Below are 22,409 nucleotides of genomic sequence, written 5' to 3'. Positions count from 1 at the left end.
CCTTCATGACTTAACGAAAGCGACCGTTTTTTCATAAAACCAACAAATGAGGGCGACAGCATATTTTTCTCATGCTAGGTGCTCATAAACAGTCTTTAACGACACATATTACACACATTGCAGCATTAAAAAGTCCCAGGAAGTAAGTTATTACTCCTTTATAAATACCAGCATTAATGATGTGTGTTTTTGCCGTGTTGACAACACCAATTTGTGTGTTTGCAGGCAGGCCGAGGAGCGCATAACCAGGGAGATGTGCGAATCCCGCATGCGTCTCCAAGAAGATCAGCTGGCCGAGCTTCAGGAGGAGCTGAGGAGGGTTTCCGAAAGGGCGCCCCCCTCAGACTCACTGAGGACGGTAAATGAGGTCAAAATCATGGGATAAGAAAGTCAAAATGATAGGACAAAAAGTAAAAAAATATGAGATAAAAAGTCGAAATTATGAGATAGATGTCATAATTATGAGATTAAAAATCTAAATGATAAAAAAAAGTTATAATTATGAGATAAAAGGTCATAATTATGATAGTCTAAATTATGATAAGAAAGTCGAAATTATGTGATTAAAAACTCAAAATTATGAGATACAAAGTCATAATTATGAGATAAAAAGTCGAGATTAATTAATGCCCTTTATTGTACAGTACTTTAGGTAGACCTTTAAAGGGGTCCTATTATGCAAAAAAATACTTTTCTTACCTGTCGTCACCTGTTTTTAATTTTGGATCCCCTTATCTCCCGGAAATTTGGCGGCGATATTAATAAAACACTTTTGGCTCTTTCCAAACTGTTTGGAATCTGAGATGATAGTGCCATACTTTGCCTTCGTTACATCAGCGGATGTCTCTATATATGGTAGAACAGTGATTCTCAAACAATGGTATGTGTGCCACTAGTGATACGCGGGCTCCAGCAAATGGCCTGCCAAAAAATCACTTAATTTAATATTCAAACACAGTGTTACTGTTCAAATTGTGTGGAATGTTACAGTGGCCAAACATTAAATGTACATGTTAATTAAAACCGTTGCCTTGTTTTTAATGAATACTTAGGCTTACTATGCTACTGTATTTTAATGTTGGTCACTATGGTGGTGCTTGGATCAATCAAAATTCAAATCCTGTTTTTTATTTACCGTATTTTTCGGAGTATAAGTCGCTCCGGAGTATAAGTCGCACCGGCCGAAAATGCATAATAAAGAAGGAAAAAAACATATATAAGTCGCACTGGAGTATATGTCGTATTTTTGGGGGAAATGTATTTGATAAAACCCAACACCAAGAATAGACATTTGAAAGGCAATTTAAAATAAATAAAGAATAGTGAACAACAGGCTGAATAAGTGTACGTTATATGAGGCATAAATAACCAACTGAGAACATGCCTGGTATGTTAACGTAACATATTATGGTAAGAGTCATTCAAATAACTATAACATATAGAACATGTTATACGTTTACCAAACAATCTGTCACTCCTAATCGCTAAATCCCATGAAATCGTATACGTCTAGTCTCTTACGTGAATGAGATAAATAATATTATTTGATATTTTACGGTAATGTGTTAATAATTTCACACATAAGTCGCTCCTAAGTAGAAGTCGCACCCCCGGCCAAACTATGAAAAAAACTGCGACTTATAGTCCGAAAAATACGGTATTCAGATTCTAAATCTATTCGCAATTTTTGAGAATTGATTTTAATAAAATAAAATAAATGTGGGGGGGTTTTGTGCAATTTTTTAATGACTCAGTTTTTGGTTTAAAAACATGAAACAACTATTATTGATGTTATGATGATTATTATTATTTATTCTGTTGCTTTTATGAATTTTTGTTTTTTCATTTTTATTTTGACACAGAACCTTTACAATGCTATAATTTGTTGTAATACAATGTAATAATTTCTAGAGCAACATAGTTTGATATAATAATAACAACAATAATTAAAAAAAAAAATGTAATCATCAAATATATTTATTTACCTGACAAATGCAAAAATATTAGTTTTTTTGTGTTTTTAGCCAGCTAATCTTGGTCCTTTCCCTTCTTAAGTGCCTCAGTTATTTTCTGTTTATTATTTATTACTGTTCTGCTTCAATGCATATTTATTACTGCCTTTCTTAATACTTGCCGGGCCATGAATTCAAATTCCGTACCGTATATGTGAAAATGTGTACGAGTATGACAAATAAAGCTCCTTGAATCCTTAATTAGTCCAATAATGTTACATTTCCTTGTACAGTATGCCAATGAGTCTTATTGTTGTGGATCACACCCCAATTGAGCCCTCTTTCCTTCCTCAGGACATGGTGACCCTGCAGGCCGACCTGGCCGAGGCGGCCATGTTGCGCCATCGCCAGGATGAGATTTTGCGGCAGCGGGACCGCGAGCTGACGGCCCTGAAGGGGGCGCTGAAGGAGGAGGTGGAGTGTCACGACCGGGAGATGGAGACCCTGAGGGAGCAGTACAGCGTGGACATGCACAACCTGAGAAAGACCATGGAGCAGGTGACACAGGTACGCCACTTCTTCCTCTTCCTCTCTCCTTCTCCCTCTCTAGACTGCCAAACAAATAATCACTGCTGCGCTCGTTCCAGCATTTCAACTCTAGTGCACTTGTGAGGATTTCTTTGAACATAAAGTGCTTTCATCTGTAGTTCGCGAGAGTCCAGCTTGTTAGCCTGTTGGCAAAAATTGAGGAAAACATTTACAACAAAGATAAAAGCAATCAAAAGTGTGCAAGGGAGGCTGAAATTAACCTCAGGGACGCTTATGCAATTATGGCCTATGACACAGCACAACAATCTAATTAATAACATACAAGAGCTTATGTAACGAAATTTCATTCTTATCTGTGCTGTAAAGTTCAAATTTGAATGACAATAAAAAGGAAGTCTAGGTCTAATGAGTTGGTTTATTCATTTACTTGGTTAGATTAGTGGCATACTTTCACTTCACCTACTAAAAATAAAGAGGATGTACGGTAATTTGTCTTCCCATCCTTTTGCATGTGATTATCCTTGCAATGTCCATTTGGGAGTTTCAAACGAGCAGCCTAAAAAGGCAGGCATCCTTGAAGGGCATTCTATGTAGAACACTGGATCTCTCCACACCCTATTTATATGTATACTGTCTATTCAAGCCTGTTTCCACCACAAAAAAATAAAAATAATACCCCAATGGTAAATCATAATCATGAGGTCAAAATTATAGGATAAGAAAGTCAAAATTATGGGATAAAATCAAAATTATGGGATAAAAAGTCAAAATTATGAGATAAAAAGTCAAAATAATGAGTTAGATGTCATAATTATGAGATTAAAAATCAAATTGATAAAAAAAAAGTTATAATTATGAGATAAACGGTCATAATTATTATATCAAGTCTAAATTATGAGATAAGAAAATCAAAATTATGAGATAAAAAGTCATAATTATGAGATCAGAATTTGAGATTAGATTAAAATCTAAATTTGGAGATAGAAAGTCATAATTATGAGATATAAATTGTTGTAATTTTGGTATGAAAAGTCATAATTATGAGATAAAAATGTTGATTAGATTGAAATCTAAATTTGGAGATAGAAAGTCATATTTATGAGATATAAATTGTCATAATTATGAAATGAAAAGTCATAATTATGAGATAAAAAGTCATAATGATGAGATACAAAGTCATAATAATGAGATTTAAAAAAAATCGAGATTAGATTAAAATCTAAATTTGGAGATAGAAAGTCAAAATTATGAGATAAAGTCATAATTTCCAGGGTACGTTTGCTAAATATAATTCCATGGGATTTTGCAAGCAAATTAATAATTTCATCAGTGTGAAGCCATGTTTAATATACTCCCAATCCATGTCTGAAATGATCCCATAATTACTACTTTTTATCTCATAATATGACTTTATAGCTGATAATTACCACTTTCTTAGCTCATAATTTCAACTTTTTACTTCATAATTGACTTTTCATCTTATAATTTTGACTTTCTTATCTCATAGGTATGACTTTTTATCTTATAATTATGACTTTATATCTCATAATTATGACTTTATATCTCATAATTATGATTCATACTACTATTGTTTTTTTTTGGGGGGGGGGGGGGGGGGTAGCTGGCAGAAACAGGCTTCCATATATACACTCTTTTACCCATAGGAAATAATGCCAATAGTCAGTTCCATGATCAAACTATCCAACTTTCTTTATTAACTGTACAAGCAGTATTTGTTATAATATGGTAACATTCATAACTAAAGTGTAAAAATAGGCATGAGTGTTCTTAGCTATCTCATACAAGTGTAAAAATAAGATATGTGTTATCTGAGCCGAGGATGTCGTCGTGGCTTGTGCGGCCCTTTGAGACATATTTAATTAAGGGCTATAAAAGTAAACTTTGATTGATAACCGCTGTTAATATCGAGCCATAAAACAAGTGTACCCTTAATGTCAGATTTTAGCCTTATTGTACCAGTCAGCCAGGACAAGCAAGTGTTGTTTTGTTGCTATGCTGCCATGACATTGCAGTAAATTCCATTTCCTCATTGTCACCCTCATTTTTATTTTTATTTTTTTCCTGAAGGAACTCTGCTGAAAGAATCAATAAAGTACTATCTACCTATCTATCTATGGTTATCATCACATTTCCTTATTTGGCATTCGCACCATTGTATTCAATACCGAGTTTCAAGTATAAAATGAAGCTACTTCCCATTAATAGCCAAACAATAAAACCGCAATCCTTGAGCTTTCTTTTGTCAACTTACAGCCATATTGTACTAAGCAGCCAGGACAATTGTTGTTTTGTTGCTTTGCTACCAATACAATAGGTCCCTTTTCCATTCATTGGTTGTCATTATTTTATTTTGAACGCAACAATCAAGAATACTCTCTACACAATTCAAACAAAAAACATGTCCAATATAATGTCCTCATTTGCAAAAAACAATAGTAAGAAAATAAATTTAAAACAAACATGGTGTCCAAAAATCTAATATTGTCTTAATTATCAATAAAATAAATGATCACCTGATATTCGACAATAATAATTACTGAATATTAACGGAATAGATATCATGTATAATTTATTTACCAGTGCTTCTGAATTATTTTCTTTTACATCCCGCCCCAGGAAGAAAATAAAATTTCGGGCCTCTCAGACTATAAATTGTATCATTTGTCTATTAAATTGGTATAAGTACACCTCAGCATAACATTGTATTCCTGTTACGTAATATTAAAGGGGGCGGGGAGAAAGAAAACTCGATCAACTTACAACAAAGAATTACATTATTAACATAGTTTTTCCTCTGTAAAATAAAGTTTTGCCTAAAACTAAAATAAAAAAATGTATCCTCATTTAAACTAAACATTTTTTGACTGACTTGAACCATTTGATACTAAAAAATAAAATGACATAAACTCAATAAATCATAATACATTCAAATTGATCAGCATCAGTAACTCAGGAGCACAATATAAACACTCTAACCTACAAAACAAAAATTAATATAATTTGTGCTGATTTTTTTAATTGTATTAATAATAAGGAAGTCGGGATTAATGGCTACAATAAGCACATTTTGTAATGCACGGCTTTTCGAAGCGGGGATTAAAGCATGATACTGATAAAGCTGGTTTCTCAGGGTCACATGCCCCATCCTGCCCCTCAACTATTTGAAGAACTGATATGTCCAGGGTGTACCCCGCCTTCCGCCCGAATGCAGCTGAGATAGGCTCCAGCACCCCCCGCGACCCCGAAAGGGACAAGCGGTAGAAAATAGATGGATGGATGGCTATTATACTCACAATTTTATCTCTAAAAATTCTGGGATATTTGTTGACAGGAAATTTTTTCTTGCTTCAAATATTACTTGTGCAGTTTTGAGTTACATTAGATCCTATACATTTTATGATATGTGTCATTATAAAGAGTGCATTTGTGGGTTTTCGATACCCAAAATGGTATATTTTTTGTAATATGCGTAACTTTTGTAAGGCATCACTGGTGCCCCCATGTGGCAGGAAAACACATTGATACCATCGCATAGTCAACTAGCATTCTCACATTAGCACTTGCACAGTGTAACGTTCAGACCTGGCATTTAAGTGTTAAAAGAAGTTGACCGCTGTTAATAGCAAATCAATATAAAAAGATTGTACATTGCATATTGTACTGACCAGCTACAACAAAATGTCATTTTGGTGCTATCCTACCATTACGGTATGCTCCATTTCCCATTCTATGGTTCTCATCATGTTTCCTTATGTGGTGAGATAAGACAAAAAAGCAAAATGGAGTTGGGTCTCACAAGTGTTACATTTTCACCTCCTGAATGCTCCAACTTCTACTGTACTGACTTTGATGGGAACGCAGATCAATGTTGTTTTTTTTGCACTGGCAGCAGTCGCGCTCTTCATAAAGATGTTATTTGACGTTAGAAGTGTTGAATTTAAACTTTTTTTAAATTTTTTATATTCCATCCATCTTTTTGTCTCGGCATTCCCCCTTTATCCACCGAGTCAGGCGGCTACCCTAAAGTCAGGCTAAGCCCGCTGTGCTGACTTAAAAGAGAATTTTGCTACTTGTGATCATCACCCAAAACTTTTTGCCCCCCTCCCCACTTCCTTTCCCAGGGTTCGTGCTTGTTCACTATCTCTAGAACTAAAGCGGAAAATACATATATCTACATATATTATATATATATATATATATATACATACAGTATATGTTGAGCTGTAAAATAAAAGCAGTGTCAGGAAAAAAAAAAGCATCTAGTCTGAGCGCGGACAGGCTGACAACTCCATCCTGCTTTCTATTCGTGGTTCGAGTTCTTAGAGCGCTGCACTTTTACAGGAAACTGGAGGTGGATGTTTGCTTCGGAAAGAAACAGAATGGAGTGTGCAAGATATGTCAGATATGTGTTAAGTCGTTTTCAGCGGATAAAAATGTCGGTATTTTTCGGACCATAGGGCACACCGGATTAGAAGGCGCATCTAAGGCGTCATATTATATTTTTTCTACATTTAAAACACTTCCTTGTGGTCTACATAACATGTAATGGTGGTTCTTTGGTCAAAATGTTGCAAAGATTATGTTTTACTGATCATCTTCAAGCCGCTTTCTGACCGTCCCTTTAGGAAGCGCCGTTTTGTGGGCGGTCTTATTTACGTGGCTCACCTTCGACAGCGTCTTCTCCCCGACATCTTTGTTGTACCGGTAGTTTTTAGCCCTTCCATAGCGAGTCTACTGACAGATATGAGTTACAACTGTATGCTAGTTTACATTAGAAATGGCAACAGTGGAGGATGAGTACCCCATAACAAGAGGATAGAGAAAAAGAAGGAGCTTATTGACTACTATAATGGCGAACCCGCGCACATTTTCTAGACTTATGCAGATCCCAAATACAGAGCAGCAGGTACCAATTTTTGAGAAAAGTTGTGTTTGCATAATGTTGCAAAACAAAAAATGTCTCATAATTATTGCCATTTTTGGGTCCTTATAGACACACCATAATAATACCCGTATGTTGAAGCACAGGACGTCTGGGACACATGGAGACTTTAAATATGACCGATGTCATATTTTTAAAAATAAATATGACCAATGTATTCCCCTGTAGCTGCTTGGTATTGACTTGATACCCAAATTTGTGGTAATACCCAAAACTTATGTACAGTATCTAAAACAACAGAAGAATAAGTGATTATTACATTTAAACAAAAGTGTACAAGCGGTAGAAAATGGATGGATGGATATAGATAGAGCATGTTAAAACAGAAAGTAAGCAGATACGAACAGTAAATGAACTACAAGATTAATCATTCATTTTCTACCTCTTCTGCTTCATAATGTTGTTAAAATAATAGCGTGAGAAATTACATAATATGTTACTGCATACGTCAGCAGACAAATTAGGAGCCTTTGTAACCCGTTCGCTTACTTACTACTAAAAGTAAAGTTTCCTAGTATGTTCACTGTTATTTTATGCCAAAATTGATTGCAATAATCAATTAATCAAAGTTTATTTGTATTGCCCTTTATCACAAATGCCTCAATAGCTGCACAAACTACAGAAACATGTTTAATGTGTCATGAGATTTTTTTGTTAAAATAAAGCCAATACTGCAATTTTTTGTGGTCTACGTTTTTTAGAAAAGTATCAAAAACTTTTGAAAAGTATCGAAATATACAGTATTTTGCTACCGGTACCAAAATATTGGTATCAGGACAACCCCGATATCATGTTAAACGTGGCAGGCCACATGAAATAAAGTGACGGGCTACATGACATAAAGTGACGAGCCACATGACAAAAAGTGACGAGCCACATGGAAATAAAGTGATGGGCCAAATAAAGTGACGGGCCCCATGAAATAAAGTGACGGGCCCCATGACAAAGTGACAAGCCACAGGACAAAGTGACGGGCCAGATTAAAATAAAGTGACAAGCCACATGACATAAAGGGACGGGCCACATGGAAATAAAGTGATGGGCCACATGGAAATAAAGTGACGTACCACGTGAAATAAAGTGACGTACCACGTGAAATAAAGTGACGGGCCACATGACATAAAGTGACAGGCCACATGAAATAAAGTGATGGGCCACATGACATAAAGTGACAGTGCAGTTTAAATAAAGTGATGGGCCACATGATGGGCCAGATTAAAATAAGGTGACAGGCCACATGACATAAAGTGACAGGCCACATGACATAAAGTGACGGGCCACATGACATAAAGTGACGGGCCACATGACATAAAGTGACGGGCCACATGACATAAAGTGACGGGCCACATGACATAAAGTGACGGGCCACATGACATAAAGTGACAGGCCACATGACAAAGTGACGGGCCAGATTAAAATAAAGTGACAGGCCACATGACATAGAGTGACGGGCCACATGAAATAAAGTGACGAGCCACATGAAATAAAGTGACAGCTCACACGAAATAAAATCGCGGGCCAGATTGAAATTAAGTGACAGGCCAGATTATAATAAAGTGACAAGCCACATGAAATAAAGTGACGGGCCACATGAAATAAAGTAGCGGGCCAGATTGAAATAAATAGACTGGCCAAATTTAAATAAAGTGTCGAGCAAGATTAAAAAAAGTGGTAAAGTCATGTAAAATAATGTCGCGGGCCATATAAAAAAAGTGACAAACCACAAAATGTGACAAACTACATAAAATACAGTGGCAGGCCAGAGCTGGCCCCTGGGCCCTGAGTTTGACACACGTGTTCTATAGCACAGGTGTTATTTTTTTGGCCAGGGGTCCACACAGCCTGGTAATAATGTGCGTCAATAAGGCCCTTTATCTTTCTTGCTAAATTTATTTAAATTTTGACGGAAAATAAATAGTTATGCATTCAACTGAAGTTGTTCTTAATTAAATATTATTTGATTCAAAGTTATTCCCATTTAAACTTTAATATCTGCTTGTGATCTCAACTTCTGATTCAAAAGCAAGTTTTCCACCAGGGTTAAACCGAGCTATACCACCGGGGCCAGCAACTTGAGGGTTGCAGGTTCGATCCCCGCTTCCACCATCCTAGTCACTGCCCTTGTGTCCTTGGGCAAGACACTTTACCCACCTGCTACCAGTGCCACCCACACTGGTTTAAATGTAACTTAGATATTGGGTTTCACAATGTAAAGTGCTTTGAGTCACTTGAGAAAAAGCGCTATATAAATGTAATTCACTTCACTAATTCACTTCAATTTGCTGGTAAATGATCATCAAAGGACCAATAGTGTCATAAAACCGTGAGGCGATTATACAGTTATATGGTTTCACTTTTACAGTAGCTGTGATGTGGCTCACTATGAAAATGAGTTTGACACCTCTGTAAATCTCTGTAGTATTGTTCGTTGAGAAGATATAAAATGATATGCTGAAATGTGAGTGCTCTTCTTTTGTGATGTATTTTTAGTCGCAGGAGAAGATCGAGGAAGAGCGGGAGCGGGTCAACGCCTCCTTGTTCTCTCTGGAGGAGGAGCTGGACAGCTGCAGAGACCAAGGCGAGCAGTGGAAGTCGCAGCTGGAGACCACCTCACAGGAGCTACACCTTACCAAAGACAAGTCAGTGAAGTCATCATGCTTTCGCCACACGGGAAACGGTATAATTGTATATACTACCATATATATATATATATATATATATATATATATATATGTATGCTACCACAATGTACAGTGGAACCTCGATTCACGAACTTAATTGGTTCTTGAACAGGGTTCGTAAATAGAAACGTTTTTATAATGAAGTAAAGTTCTCCATATGAAACAATGTAAACACGAATATTGGGTTCCATATTTTAGTAAAAGTTTGAAGACAATAATAAAAAGCTATACTATACAGAATATCAAACAAAACGAGGAGGTGACGGGTCTGCTTTCTATTTAATAACAACCAGCTCAACTGTCCTCCTCGCTAGCCACAGTTTGAAATCACAAAACTCCTTAACTTTAACAGCCAGGTTGCTACAATGGTTAGGAATAAAAAATAGAATCCACTTAACCTTGTCAGTTCATCTTCTTTGCGTGCAACAGAAAATGGGGGGAAGGCAGTGTCGACAACGCTGTCGATACTTCATGAATGTTTCAAACCGCACATCACTGGTACATTGCTTTTTTTAGACTCATATTGATCTAGCAAAACTAGAAAAGAGCTGTGATATATATATATATATATATATATATATATATATATATATATATATATATATATATATATATGTATATGTATATATATATATATATATATATATATATATATATATATATATATATATATATATATATATATATATATGTGTGCGTGTGTGTGCGTGTGTGTGTGTGTATATGGCCTTGCAATGAGGTGGCGACTTGTCCAGGGTGTACCCCGCCTTCCACCCGATTGTAGCTGAGATAGGCTCCAGCGCCCCCCGCGACCCCAAAGGGAATAAGCGGTAGAAAATGGATGGATATATATACTGTATATATATATCGCTTTCTTTTATCTGACATCACATGGACTAAGATAACATTTTCTGGAGGAAAGTTCTGTGGTCAGATGAAACAAAAATTGAGCTGTTTGGCCACAATACCCAGCAATATGTTTGGAGGAGAAAAGGCGAGGCCTTTAATTGTAGGAACACCACCTACCGTCAAGCATGGTGGTGGTATTATGCTCTGGGCCTGTTTTGCTGCCAATGGAACTGGTGCTTTAAATGGGACAATGAAAAAGGAGGATTACCTCCAAATTATTCAGGACAATCTAAAATAATTTGCCCAGAGGTTGGGTCTTGGGTGCAGTTGGGTGTTCCAACAGGACGATGACCCCAAGCACACGTCAAAAGTGGTAAAGGAATGGCTAAATCGGGCTAGAATTAAGGTTTTAGAATGGCCTTCCCAAAGACCTGACTTAAACGTGTGGACAATGCTGAAGAAACAAGTCCATGTCGGAAAACCAACAAATTTAGCTGAACTGCACCAATTTTGTCAAGAGGAGTGGTCAAAAGTTCAAACAGAATCTTGCCAGAAGCTTGTGGATGGCTACCAAAAGCGCCGTATTGCAGTGAAACTTGCCAAGGGACATGTAACCAAATATTAACATTGCTGTATGTATACTTTTGACCCAGCAGATTTGGTCACATTTTCAGTAGACCCATAATAAATTCATAAAAGAACCAAACTTCATCAGTGTTTTTTGTGACAAACAAGTATTTGCTCCAATCACTCTATCACAAAAAATAAGAGTTGTAGAAATTATTGGAAACTCAAGACAGCCATGACATTATGTTCTTTACAAATGTATGTAAACTTTTGACCACGACTGTATATATACATATATACATGTATATATACATATATATACATGTATATATGTATGTACAAACCCTGTTTCCATATGAGTTGGGAAATTGTGTTAGATGTAAATATAAACGGAATACAATGATTTGTAAATCCTTTTCAACCCATATTCAATTGAACGCACTACAAAGACAAGATATTTGATGTTCAAACTCATAAACGTTTTTTTTTTTTTTTTTGCAAATAATAATTAACTAAGAATTTCATGGCTGCAACACGTGCCAAAGTAGTTGGGAAAGGGCATGTTCACCACTGTGTTACATCACCTTTTCTTTTAACAACACTCAATAAACGATTGGGAACTGAGGAAACTAATTGTTGAAGCTTTGAAAGTGGAATTCTTTCCCATTCTTGTTTTATGTAGAGCTTCAGTCGTTCAACAGTCCGGGGTCTCCGCTGTCGTATTTTACGCTTCATAATGCGCCACACATTTTCGATGAGAGACAGGTCTGGACTGCAGGCGGGCCAGGAAAGTGCCCGCACTCTTTTTTTTTTTTACGAAGCCACGCTGTTGTAACACGTGCTGAATGTGGCTTGGCATTGTCTTGCTGAAATAAGCAGGGGCGTCCATGAAAAAGACGGCGCTTAGATGGCAGCATATGTTGTTCCAAAACCTGTATGTACCTTTCAGCATTAATGGTGCCTTCACAGATGTGTAAGTTACCCATGCCTTGGGCACTAATGCACCCCCATACTATCACCAACTTTGCGTCGATAACAATCTGGATGGTTCGCTTCCCCTTTGGTCCGGATGACACGATGTCGAATATTTCCAAAAACAATTTGAAATGTGGACTCGTCAGACCACAGAACACTTTTCCACTTTGCATGAGTCCATCTTAGATGATCTCGGGCCCAGAGAAGCCGGCGGCGTTTCTGGATGTTGTTGATAAATGGCTTTCGCTTTGCATAGTAGAGCTTTAACTTGCACTTACAGATGTAGCGACCAACTGTATTTAGTGACAGTGGTTTTCTGAAGAGTTCCTGAGCCCATGTGGTGATATCCTTTAGAGATTGATGTCGGTTTTTGATACAGTCTCGAAGGTCACGGTCATTCAATGTTGGTTTCCGGCCATGCCGCTTACGTGGAGTGATTACTCCAGATTCTCTGAACCTTTTGATGATATTATGGACCGTAGATGTTGAAATTCCTAAATTTCTTGCAATTACACTTTGAGAAACGTTGTTCTTAAACTGTTTGACTATTTGCTCACGCAGTTGTGGACAAAGGGGTGTACCTCGCCCCCATCCTTTCTTGTGAAAGACTGAGCATTTTTTGGGAAGCTATTTTTATACCCAATCATGGCACCCACCTGTTCCCAATTAGCCTGCACACCTGTGGGATGTTCCAAATAAGTGTTTGATGAGCATTCCTCAACTTTATCAGTATTTATTGCCACCTTTCCCAACTTCTTTGTCACGTGTTGCTGGCATCAAATTCTAAAGTTAATGATTATTTGCACAAAAAAAAAATGTTTATCAGTTTGAACATCAAATATGTTGTCTTTGTAGCATATTCAACTGAATATGGGTTGAAAATGATTTGCAAATCATTGTATTCCGTTTATATTTACATCTTATACAATTTCCCAACTCATATGGAAATGGGGTTTGTATATATACATGTGCATATGTATACATACAAATATGTATATGAGTATATATGTGTGTATATATGTATATATGTGTTTGTTTGCTAACTAAGGGGACCAAAATAGAAGAAACAGATTTCAGTATGATGTAATGGACTTGTATTGTTCCTAATGTTCTGTCCAACGTTGTCAGTATCCACACTTTGATATCTTTTTCATGCATCTTCTTTTTTGTATATAAATATATTGCCTTCGCTTGGTTGTCAAAACTAGCTTTGGCCCAACATCAAGCAGCATCTCTATTTGATGTGTTGACTTCCTTTTTTTTCCATTTTTAATACCCACCCTCTTCAAAGCAGCACCAGTGGAGATGTTGCATCTGTGAAAATGTCCTTTTTTTAGCTCTCTTTATTTTAACACCTGCACTCTTTCACTCCTTTGGACGTGTCATCCGGCAGGAAGGCGACGCACTCCGGCAGTCACATGTGAGAGAGTGAATCCGTCGTACCCTGTTTTTGTTTTTTTGCTATCATAGCTTAGATTTAAATAGTCTTGAGTATTTTTTTATTTTTTTTGATGTGATGAAACCTTTCTTACTAACTGAAAGCCAGTGATCACAAACTCAATCACTTTTTCTAAATAGTTCATGATTGCATTATTGATTTTAAATGCAAAGGAATGTCGCTTTTGTAAGCCTTTATCCCCTTTTGTGCTTGTCCGTGTGTGTTTGCCGTGTGTGTTTGCCGTGTGTGGGACATGTGCACCCACCTGTTTAGCCCTTAGGGTTCTCTAAAAGGAAACATTATATGATCCCCTGCAGGCTGCTCCAATGTCACCTGGAGAAGGAGGAGCTTGAGAGCAATCTAACGGAAGTCCAGGAGTCGCTGTTAGCCGTGCACAAGCAGCAGATGCCTGCATCGTCAGCAGAGGTATCTTACGCCAATTTGATGAGTAGCAAACAACAAAGATACCTTAATATAATCATCATAAATCATTCCAGGATGCTCATACATTCCATTTGTTGCAAAAATTCAATATAAACTGTTCCAAAGTCAAACTGTGGTCCTGATAACACCGTTAGAAACAGTTTCTTCTAGGGTTTACATAATTTCTCTGCACTTTTAACTGTCATACAAGTGTAAAAATGGGTCACACTACTGCTGATGTTAACGTGTTCTTCTTTTCACAGAAAAAGGCAAAAAAACACGCAGTTAATCTATTGACGCCAGCTAGTTTTCCAACATTTTATCGAGCCAAAGCACATATTTAACACAACAACAAAAATGTTACACTTTACTACAGAACAAACTTGTTGTATGAATGGCACCAGGCAGAGGCGGACTATAAATGATGTCGTTTTATGATTTATCTGTAACATTTTTAGAAGTACACCTCTGCATAAGACTGTATCCTTATAAATATTGGGGAGGCGTGGCTCGGTTGGTAGAGCGGTCGTGCCAGCAACTTAAGGGTTCCAGGTCGCATCCATGCTTTCGCCATCTTAGTCACTGCCGTTGTGTCCTTGACCAAGACACTTTACTCAACTGCTCCTAGTGCCTCCCACATTGGTTTAAATGTATCTTAAAGATGTTGATAATGTGTTTCACTATGTAAAGCGCTTTAGCAACATATGAAAAAAGTGTTATATAGATGTAATTCACAACATTAAATAAACAAAAAAAGAAATGGAAATCAACTTACAACAAAAAATACTTTATTAACATTATTTTTAGTCTGTAACAAAAATTTTAAGTGCATCAATTTGCCTGAAATTTAAAAAGAAAAGCACGGTTCGGCAGTGGTTAGTGATCGTGCCTCACAATAAGAAGATCCTGGGTTCGATTCCCGCCCTCGGGGTCTTTCTTTGTGGAGTTTACATGTTCTCCCCGTGACTTCCTCCCACCTCCAAAGACATGCACCTGGGGATAGGCTGATTGAACACTAAATGGGCCCTCGTGTGTGAGTGTGAATGTTGTCTATCTGTGTTGGCCCTCTGATGAGATGGCAACTTGTCAGGGGCACTGCCTTCCGAGTGTTGCTGGGATAGGCTACAACTCCAGTTTTTCTTCCTGTTGTCTTAATTTGTGCGCTTGAAAATACATCAGAGAGCTAAATCAATCATGATTGTTTCGACATCCCACTCCCTCCTCATGCTACTGTGCATGTGCAGACTTGATAAAAAATGTTTGGCCCACAACATTTTCTAAACAAAAAACAAACATGCCCCAGACTAGAACATTACACAAAAAAATTCAGGAAAAAAGAAATCCCCCCACCCCAAAAAAAAAACGGGACCTGAAAATCAAAATGGCCAACGACCTGTTCTTTGATCAATTCCGTAAGTCCTGTCATGTTTTTTGTTTTTTTTCAAAAATACATTTTTAATTGTCTGTATAATAATATTATTCGTAAAAAATAAATAATAAAAATGTACCAGTACTTTAAAGCCTCAAGAATGATGGATTAGGCAAGTTTATTTTAGAGCGCAATTTACCCCGTTTCTTTGCGAGGATTATGAGACATTTTTCATCTAAATGGGAATATATGAAAATCCCAGCAGTCGGCATCGTAATGACAGCAGACATTGTACTGTAAGTGATGTTTTATTATGTTGGCTCTCATAAAGTTTACAGTGACCGGAAATCAGTGATGAAGTTAAAAAAAAAATTCAAACGCTGTGCTTCCATCCATCCTGCTCCGCTTATCCGAGGTCGGGTCGTGGGGGCAGCAGCCTAAGCTTTTGAAGCCCAGACTTCCCTCTCCCCAGCCACTTCGTCCAGCTCTTTCCGGGGGATCCCGAGGCGTTCCCAGGCCAGCCGGGAGACATAGTCTTCCCAACGTGTTCTGGTTCTTCCCCGTGGCCTCCTACCGGTCGGACGTGCCCTAAACACGTTTGGGTGGCATCCTGACCAGATGCTCGAACCACCTCATCTGGCTCCTCTCCATGTGGAGGAGCAGCGGCTTTACTTTGAGCTCCCTCCGGATGACAGAGCTTCTCACCCTATCTCTAAGGGAGCGCCCCGCCACCCGGCTGAGGAAACTCATTTCGGCCGCTTGTACCCGTGATCTTGTCCTTTCGGTCATAACCCAAAGCTCATGACCATAGGTGAGGATGGGAACGTAGATCGACCGGTAAATTGAGAGCTTTGCCTTCCGGCTCAGCTCCTTCTTCACCACAACGGATCGATACAGCGTCCGCATTACTGAAGATGCCGCACCGATCCGCCTGTCGATCCCACTCTTCCCCCACTCGTGAACAAGACTCCGAGGTACTTGAACTCCTCCATTTGGGGCAGGGTCTCCTCCGCAACCCGGAGATGTGATGCGTTTTTAAAATTAATGCGCCATGTATGGTTAAAATGATCAATATACCTAAATATGAAATGTTATTATAAATGTGCTTGTTACTACATTACATATATACTTACATCATGTATATAAAACCTTAATGGAGGTGTTTGGATGTTTATTTAGGCAGAATTGAACGGCTCCTATAGGCTCCATTGTAAACAGACTTTTGATCGAATTAATTTAATATTTCAAATGCATTAAAAAAATCTATCCGTCATCGTGTCCATCATAATAATTGTAAACGATAGGCACAATTCCAAAAAAAGTTGAATGTTAAATTACCATGTTTTTGTTATGCGGAGGGCCCTAATGACTAAGTATGCCTTGGGCCCCTAAACGGCTAATTACGCCTCTGGCAACAGGGGGACACTCAGGTTCATTTTGTACCTTTTGCCATCGAATGGACTAGCCTTTAATTGTTCTGCCTGTCACTATGCATTGAGCACAATTAGAATGTAAAAACAATGACAGCAAACAAAACAAAATAAAAGCACAGGTGGGACATGTCTGCCAATGAAGTGTTCCTTGTGCGGGGATGGGGTGGCGTTCAGCAGTCTAACACATACTTGCCAACCCTCCCGGATTTTCCGGGAGACTCCCGAAATTCAGCGGCTCTCCCGAAAACCTCCTGGGACAAATTTTCTCCCGAAAATCTCCCGAAATTCAGGCGGACCTGAGTGACGTGTCGACAGCCTGTTTTCACGTCCGCTTTCCCACAACATAAACAGCGTGCCTGCCCAATCACGTTAGAACTGTAGAATGATCGAGGGCGAGTTCTTGGTTTCTTATGTGGGTTTATTGTTAGGCAGTTTCATTAACGTCCTCGCAGCGCGGCAACAACACACAACTACAGCAGTCATGTTTTCGTCTGCGTAAACAGCAATGTTGTGACACTCTTAAACAGGACAATACTGCCATCTACTGTACATGCATATGTGACATTAACATCTAGGGCTTTTAGAGAGTGCAGTGCACAACTGCGCACACAACAAGGAGACGAAGCAGAATGCATCATCAGAGAGGGTGTTCAGCATGGTTAGAAAAATAGTGACAGAGAATAGAACAAGGATGGACAATTCAACCCTTAACTCAACAATGAGTAGATGAGTGTTATGTGTGTGTATATGTGTAAATAAATGAACACTGAAATTCAAGTATTTCTCTTATTTATTTATATATATATATATATATATATATATATATATATATATATATATATATATATATATAAATGATAAATGGGTTGTACTTGTATAGCGCTTTTCTACCTTCAAGGTACTCAAAGCGCTTTGACACTACTTCCACATTTACCCATTCACACACACATTCACACACTGATGGAGGGAGCTGCCATGCAAGGCGCTAACCAGCACCCATCGGGAGCAAGGGTGAAGTGTCTTGCTCAGGACACAACGGACATGACGAGGTTGGTACTAGGTGGGGATTGAACCAGGGACCCTCGGGTCGCGCACAGCCATTCTTCCACTGCGCCACGCCGTCCCTGGTTCAATCTATAGCTAGAATTAACTGAAAGTCAAGTATTTCTTATATGTATATATATATATGAAATACTTGACTTGGTGAATTCTAGCTGTAAATATACTCCTCCCCTCTTAACCACGCCCCCAACCACGCCCCAGCCCCACCCCCAACCCCCCCACCTCCCGAAATCGGAGGTCTCAAGGTTGGCAAGTATGGTCTAACAGCTTCCGTAAAGAAACTGTTCCTCAGTCTGGTGGTGCAGAGGGACCTCTTTCTGCATCTGCTGATGAAGATGTCTGTGGTGGTGGGAAGGCTGCTTCCCGTAATCTTCTGAGTAGCTTTCACCGCCCTCTGCACTGCCTTCCTCTCTTCAACTGTGCAGCTGCTGAGGGTGCTCTCCACCACACATTCGGATGTGTGGTGGCTCCAAAGTATGATATTTTGATCAGGATGAGTTGCTAGGGTTTATAACTTGTCAAAAATGTATAGTTATTGTAAAGCTATGGCCACTTTTAACCGTGTAGCGTTCGTTTTAGAAGGGGTTAACACACAGACCAGGGGTCGGCAGCCCAAAATGTTGAAAGAGCCATATTGGACCAAAAATACAACAAAAAAATCTGTCCGGAGCCGCAAATAATTAAAAGCCTTCTATAAGTGTAATAATGAAGGCAACACATGATGTAAGTGTCTATGTTAGCAATAATAGCCTACTATCAAAGGCTGACGCAAATCTTCGTTGACAGAAATGTTGTATTTTAATTTTTATTCTACACATTTTTGCAACATTGGAAATCATTAGTAAAACGGAGGCTTCTCACAGGATGAGATAATTTCTGGAAATTACTGGCTCAGAATGGCCAAAGGTATAGATGTGTGTGTTAAAGGAAACGGCAGGCTGTCTTCTTCTAATGCAGTGGTTCTTAACCTGGGTTCGATCGAACCCTAGGGGTTCGGTGAGTCGGCCTCAGGGGTTCGGCAGAGCCTCCGCCGCAGCGTTCAAGACACACCAGACTCATGAATTGATTAACATGGACCCCGACTTAAACAAGTTGAAAAACTTATTTGGATGTTACCATTTAGTGGTTAATTGTATGGAATATGTACTGTACTGTGCAATTTACTAATAAAAGTTTCATTCAATCAATCAATCAATCGTGTAAATAAAAACTTCTCCCTATCGGCGTATCTGTACTGTAAAGTTAACATTTGAATGACAGTAAAAAGGAATTCTAAGTCTAAGTATTATGGATACCCCCAAACAATGTTCCCTCTAATTTTCCATCTGATTTGCAAGTGTGTAATTTGTTGTGAGTTCATGCACTGTGTTGGTTTTGTTCTTTGAACGAGGTGATGTTCATGGATGGTTCATTTTGTGCACTAGTAAAAAAAAAACACAGAACTTTGTCTTGAATTAAATGAAAATAAAAATAAAACATTTTATTTTTCACTAAAGAAAGGTTCAGTGAATGTGCATATGAAACTGGTGGGGTTCGGTACCTCCAACAAGGTTAAGAACCACTGTCTTTGCAAGCTGGGTAACGTTTGCTGTGGTCTGGAACAACAAAGCATACAAACAACTATGAGAAATGCAGCCAATGTTAAATACACTAAGTAAAGGAAATAAATGCGCTCAAATAAACCTGCAAATGAGGCATAATGATGCAAAATGTATATACAGCTAGCCCATACTTGCCAACCTTGAGACCTCCGATTTCGGGAGGTGGGGTGTGGGGGGCGTGGTTGGGGCTGGGTGTGGTTGGGGGCATGGTTAAGAGGGGAGGAGTATATTTACAGCTAGAATTCACCAAGTCCATCCATCCATTTTCTACCGCTTATTCCCTTCGGGAACGCGGGGGGCGCTGGAGCCTATCTCAGCTACAATTGGGCGGAAGGCGGGGTACACCCTGGACAAGTCGCTATCTCATCGTGTATATATATATATATATATATGTATTTTTTTTTATTTATTTTTTTAATATATATATATATATATATATATATATATATAAATAAGAGAAATACTTGAATTTCAGTGTTCATTTATTTACACATATACACACACATAACACTCATCTACTCATTTTTGAGTTAAGGGTTAAATGATCCATCCTTGTTCTATTCTCTGTCACTATTTTTCTAACCATGCTGAACACCCTCTCTGATGATGCATGGCTGTGTGGCATGCACAAAAGTGCTTTCATCAAATGCACTAGAGTCTGGAATCTTCCATCTCTCCCTAGCATGGCCCAAAACCGGTCAATCTTTGCTTCCTGAGGAAGATCTTCACTGCCAAGCACTTGATAGTCCACTACTTCTTCCCGGAGGCTAACCAGGTCCAATCGCAGCTGCGGCTTGGAACTTACAAGTGTATTTCTTCATCTTACTCGTCGTCGGCGTCGCCATGGCTGTATCTTCCTCGTTCTTCTGCTTCGTCTCCTTGTTGTGTGCGCAGTTGTGCACTGCACTCTCTAAAAGCTGTAGATGTTATTGTCACCTATGCATGTACAGTAGATGGCAGTATTGTCCTGTTTAAGAGTGTCACAACATTGCTGTTTACGGCAAACGAACTGCTTTACGGTAGACGAAAACATGACTGCTGTTGTTGTGTGTTGTTACCGCGCTGGGAGGACGTTAATGAAACTGCCTAACAATAATCCCACATAAGAAACCAAGAACTCGCTCTCGATCATTCTACAGTTATAACGTGATTGGGCAGGCACGCTGTTTATATTGTGGGAAAGCGGACGTGAAAACAGGCTGTCGACACGTCACTCAGGTCCGCATTGGAGCTGGAGGGGGCGTGGCCTCCAGCTCCACCTGAATTTCGGGAGATTTTCAGGAGAAAATTTGTCCCGAGAGGTTTTCGGGAGAGGCGCTAAATTTCGGGAGTCTCCCGGAAAATCCGGGAGGGTTGGCAAGTTTGAGCTGGCCTAAATAGCATGTTAGCATCAATTAGCTTGCAGTCATGGATTGACCAAATAAATATGCCTGATAAGCACTCCAGCAAATCAATAAAATCAACAAAGCTCACCTTTGTGCATTCACGCACAGCATACAATGTTTGATGGACAAAATGAAACAAAGGAGTGGCATAAAACACAACTTTCTGTGGCAGCATCGGAGAAAGTTGTGCATGTAAACAAACTACAATGGATCGCTGAAATTAGTAGGACAAAACGATGCTTGCCAAATACTCTCATCAGTGAAGCATGTATAACATAAACAGTGGGATTTCTAACAATTAGGAAGGTTTGTGTCATGTTTGTTCTAATACAGAAAATACATTTAAACAAAAAAAAAAGTTTTTGTTCATCTTTTTCCATTTTCACATATCTCTGAAAGAGGTCCAGGGAGCCACGAGGGTGGCGCTAAAGAGCCGCATGAGCCGTGGGTTGCTGACCACCGATATAGACTAATAACCATCCTTTAAATATCCCCTTATCTTAAAGCGTCACCCAGCCTTCGTTCACGCATGCAATGACTCATATTCGCGTACTTTTCCTAAAGGAACTTCAGCGTTGCCACGACGACCTGCATCTGGCTCGGCTGGATGCGGACAAACACAAGGGCGCCCTCGACAAGAAGAGCGAGGCCCTTGACGCCGTGAGGAAAGCCAGCGGCGAGCGCGAGGCGGAGCTCCTGTCTGAGATTGGCAAGTTGAAGGAGCAAAAGGCCGAGCTGGAAAAGACCCTCGATAAGGCAAAAGAGGTAATTACGTGTTAAGAGGATAGCATTATTACCATGATAGAAGCAACTATTACAGCAGTGATTTTCATGGCTTTTATTCAGTAGATTCTTTATGTTTCCCTCCTTTCCTTTGAGTGCAGGCACCACCTTCTGCAGGAAGGACTGCAGTGGACCACAGCAGCAATGTGGAGCTCCAGGAGGCGAACGCTCGCCTCAGAGAGAGGCTCGCCCGCATGGTAAAACTGCATTGACAAAAAAACACAGCAGAGCTGCTTAGTACACAACATTATGTAAATAGACATACTGTACACTAAAAAAACAAATGGCCTCCCACGCACTCTATTTCCTACCCCTGACTAATCTCCCTCTCGGATAAATCCGACGTTTATTGTGCTTCAAATGCAGCCTATTGCAGAAA

General features: G+C 38.9%; 1 protein-coding gene across 3 annotated transcripts in view; it reads left to right on the top strand.

The window, feature by feature from the left end:
* Nucleotides 1-22,409, top strand: part of cgnb (cingulin b) — a 101,042-nt gene that overhangs the window by 53,209 nt on the left and 25,424 nt on the right. For 2 of the 3 annotated variants that reach the window (XM_061930739.1, XM_061930737.1), the window contains exons 6-12: nt 226-358; nt 2,307-2,519; nt 9,955-10,103; nt 13,930-13,956; nt 14,292-14,400; nt 21,812-22,012; nt 22,132-22,227. In XM_061930739.1, coding sequence (XP_061786723.1) covers nt 226-358; nt 2,307-2,519; nt 9,955-10,103; nt 13,930-13,956; nt 14,292-14,400; nt 21,812-22,012; nt 22,132-22,227 — 928 coding nt within the window. The remainder of the gene's footprint in view (nt 1-225; nt 359-2,306; nt 2,520-9,954; nt 10,104-13,929; nt 13,957-14,291; nt 14,401-21,811; nt 22,013-22,131; nt 22,228-22,409) is intronic. The other variant, XM_061930738.1, reaches the window with a different exon arrangement.

Source organism: Nerophis lumbriciformis, linkage group LG37 (genome assembly GCF_033978685.3).
Source record: "Nerophis lumbriciformis linkage group LG37, RoL_Nlum_v2.1, whole genome shotgun sequence".
Classification (NCBI taxonomy): Eukaryota; Metazoa; Chordata; class Actinopteri; order Syngnathiformes; family Syngnathidae; genus Nerophis; species Nerophis lumbriciformis.
The sequence above is the reverse complement of the archived record's forward strand: the minus strand, read 5'-3'. Positions and strand labels throughout refer to the sequence as shown.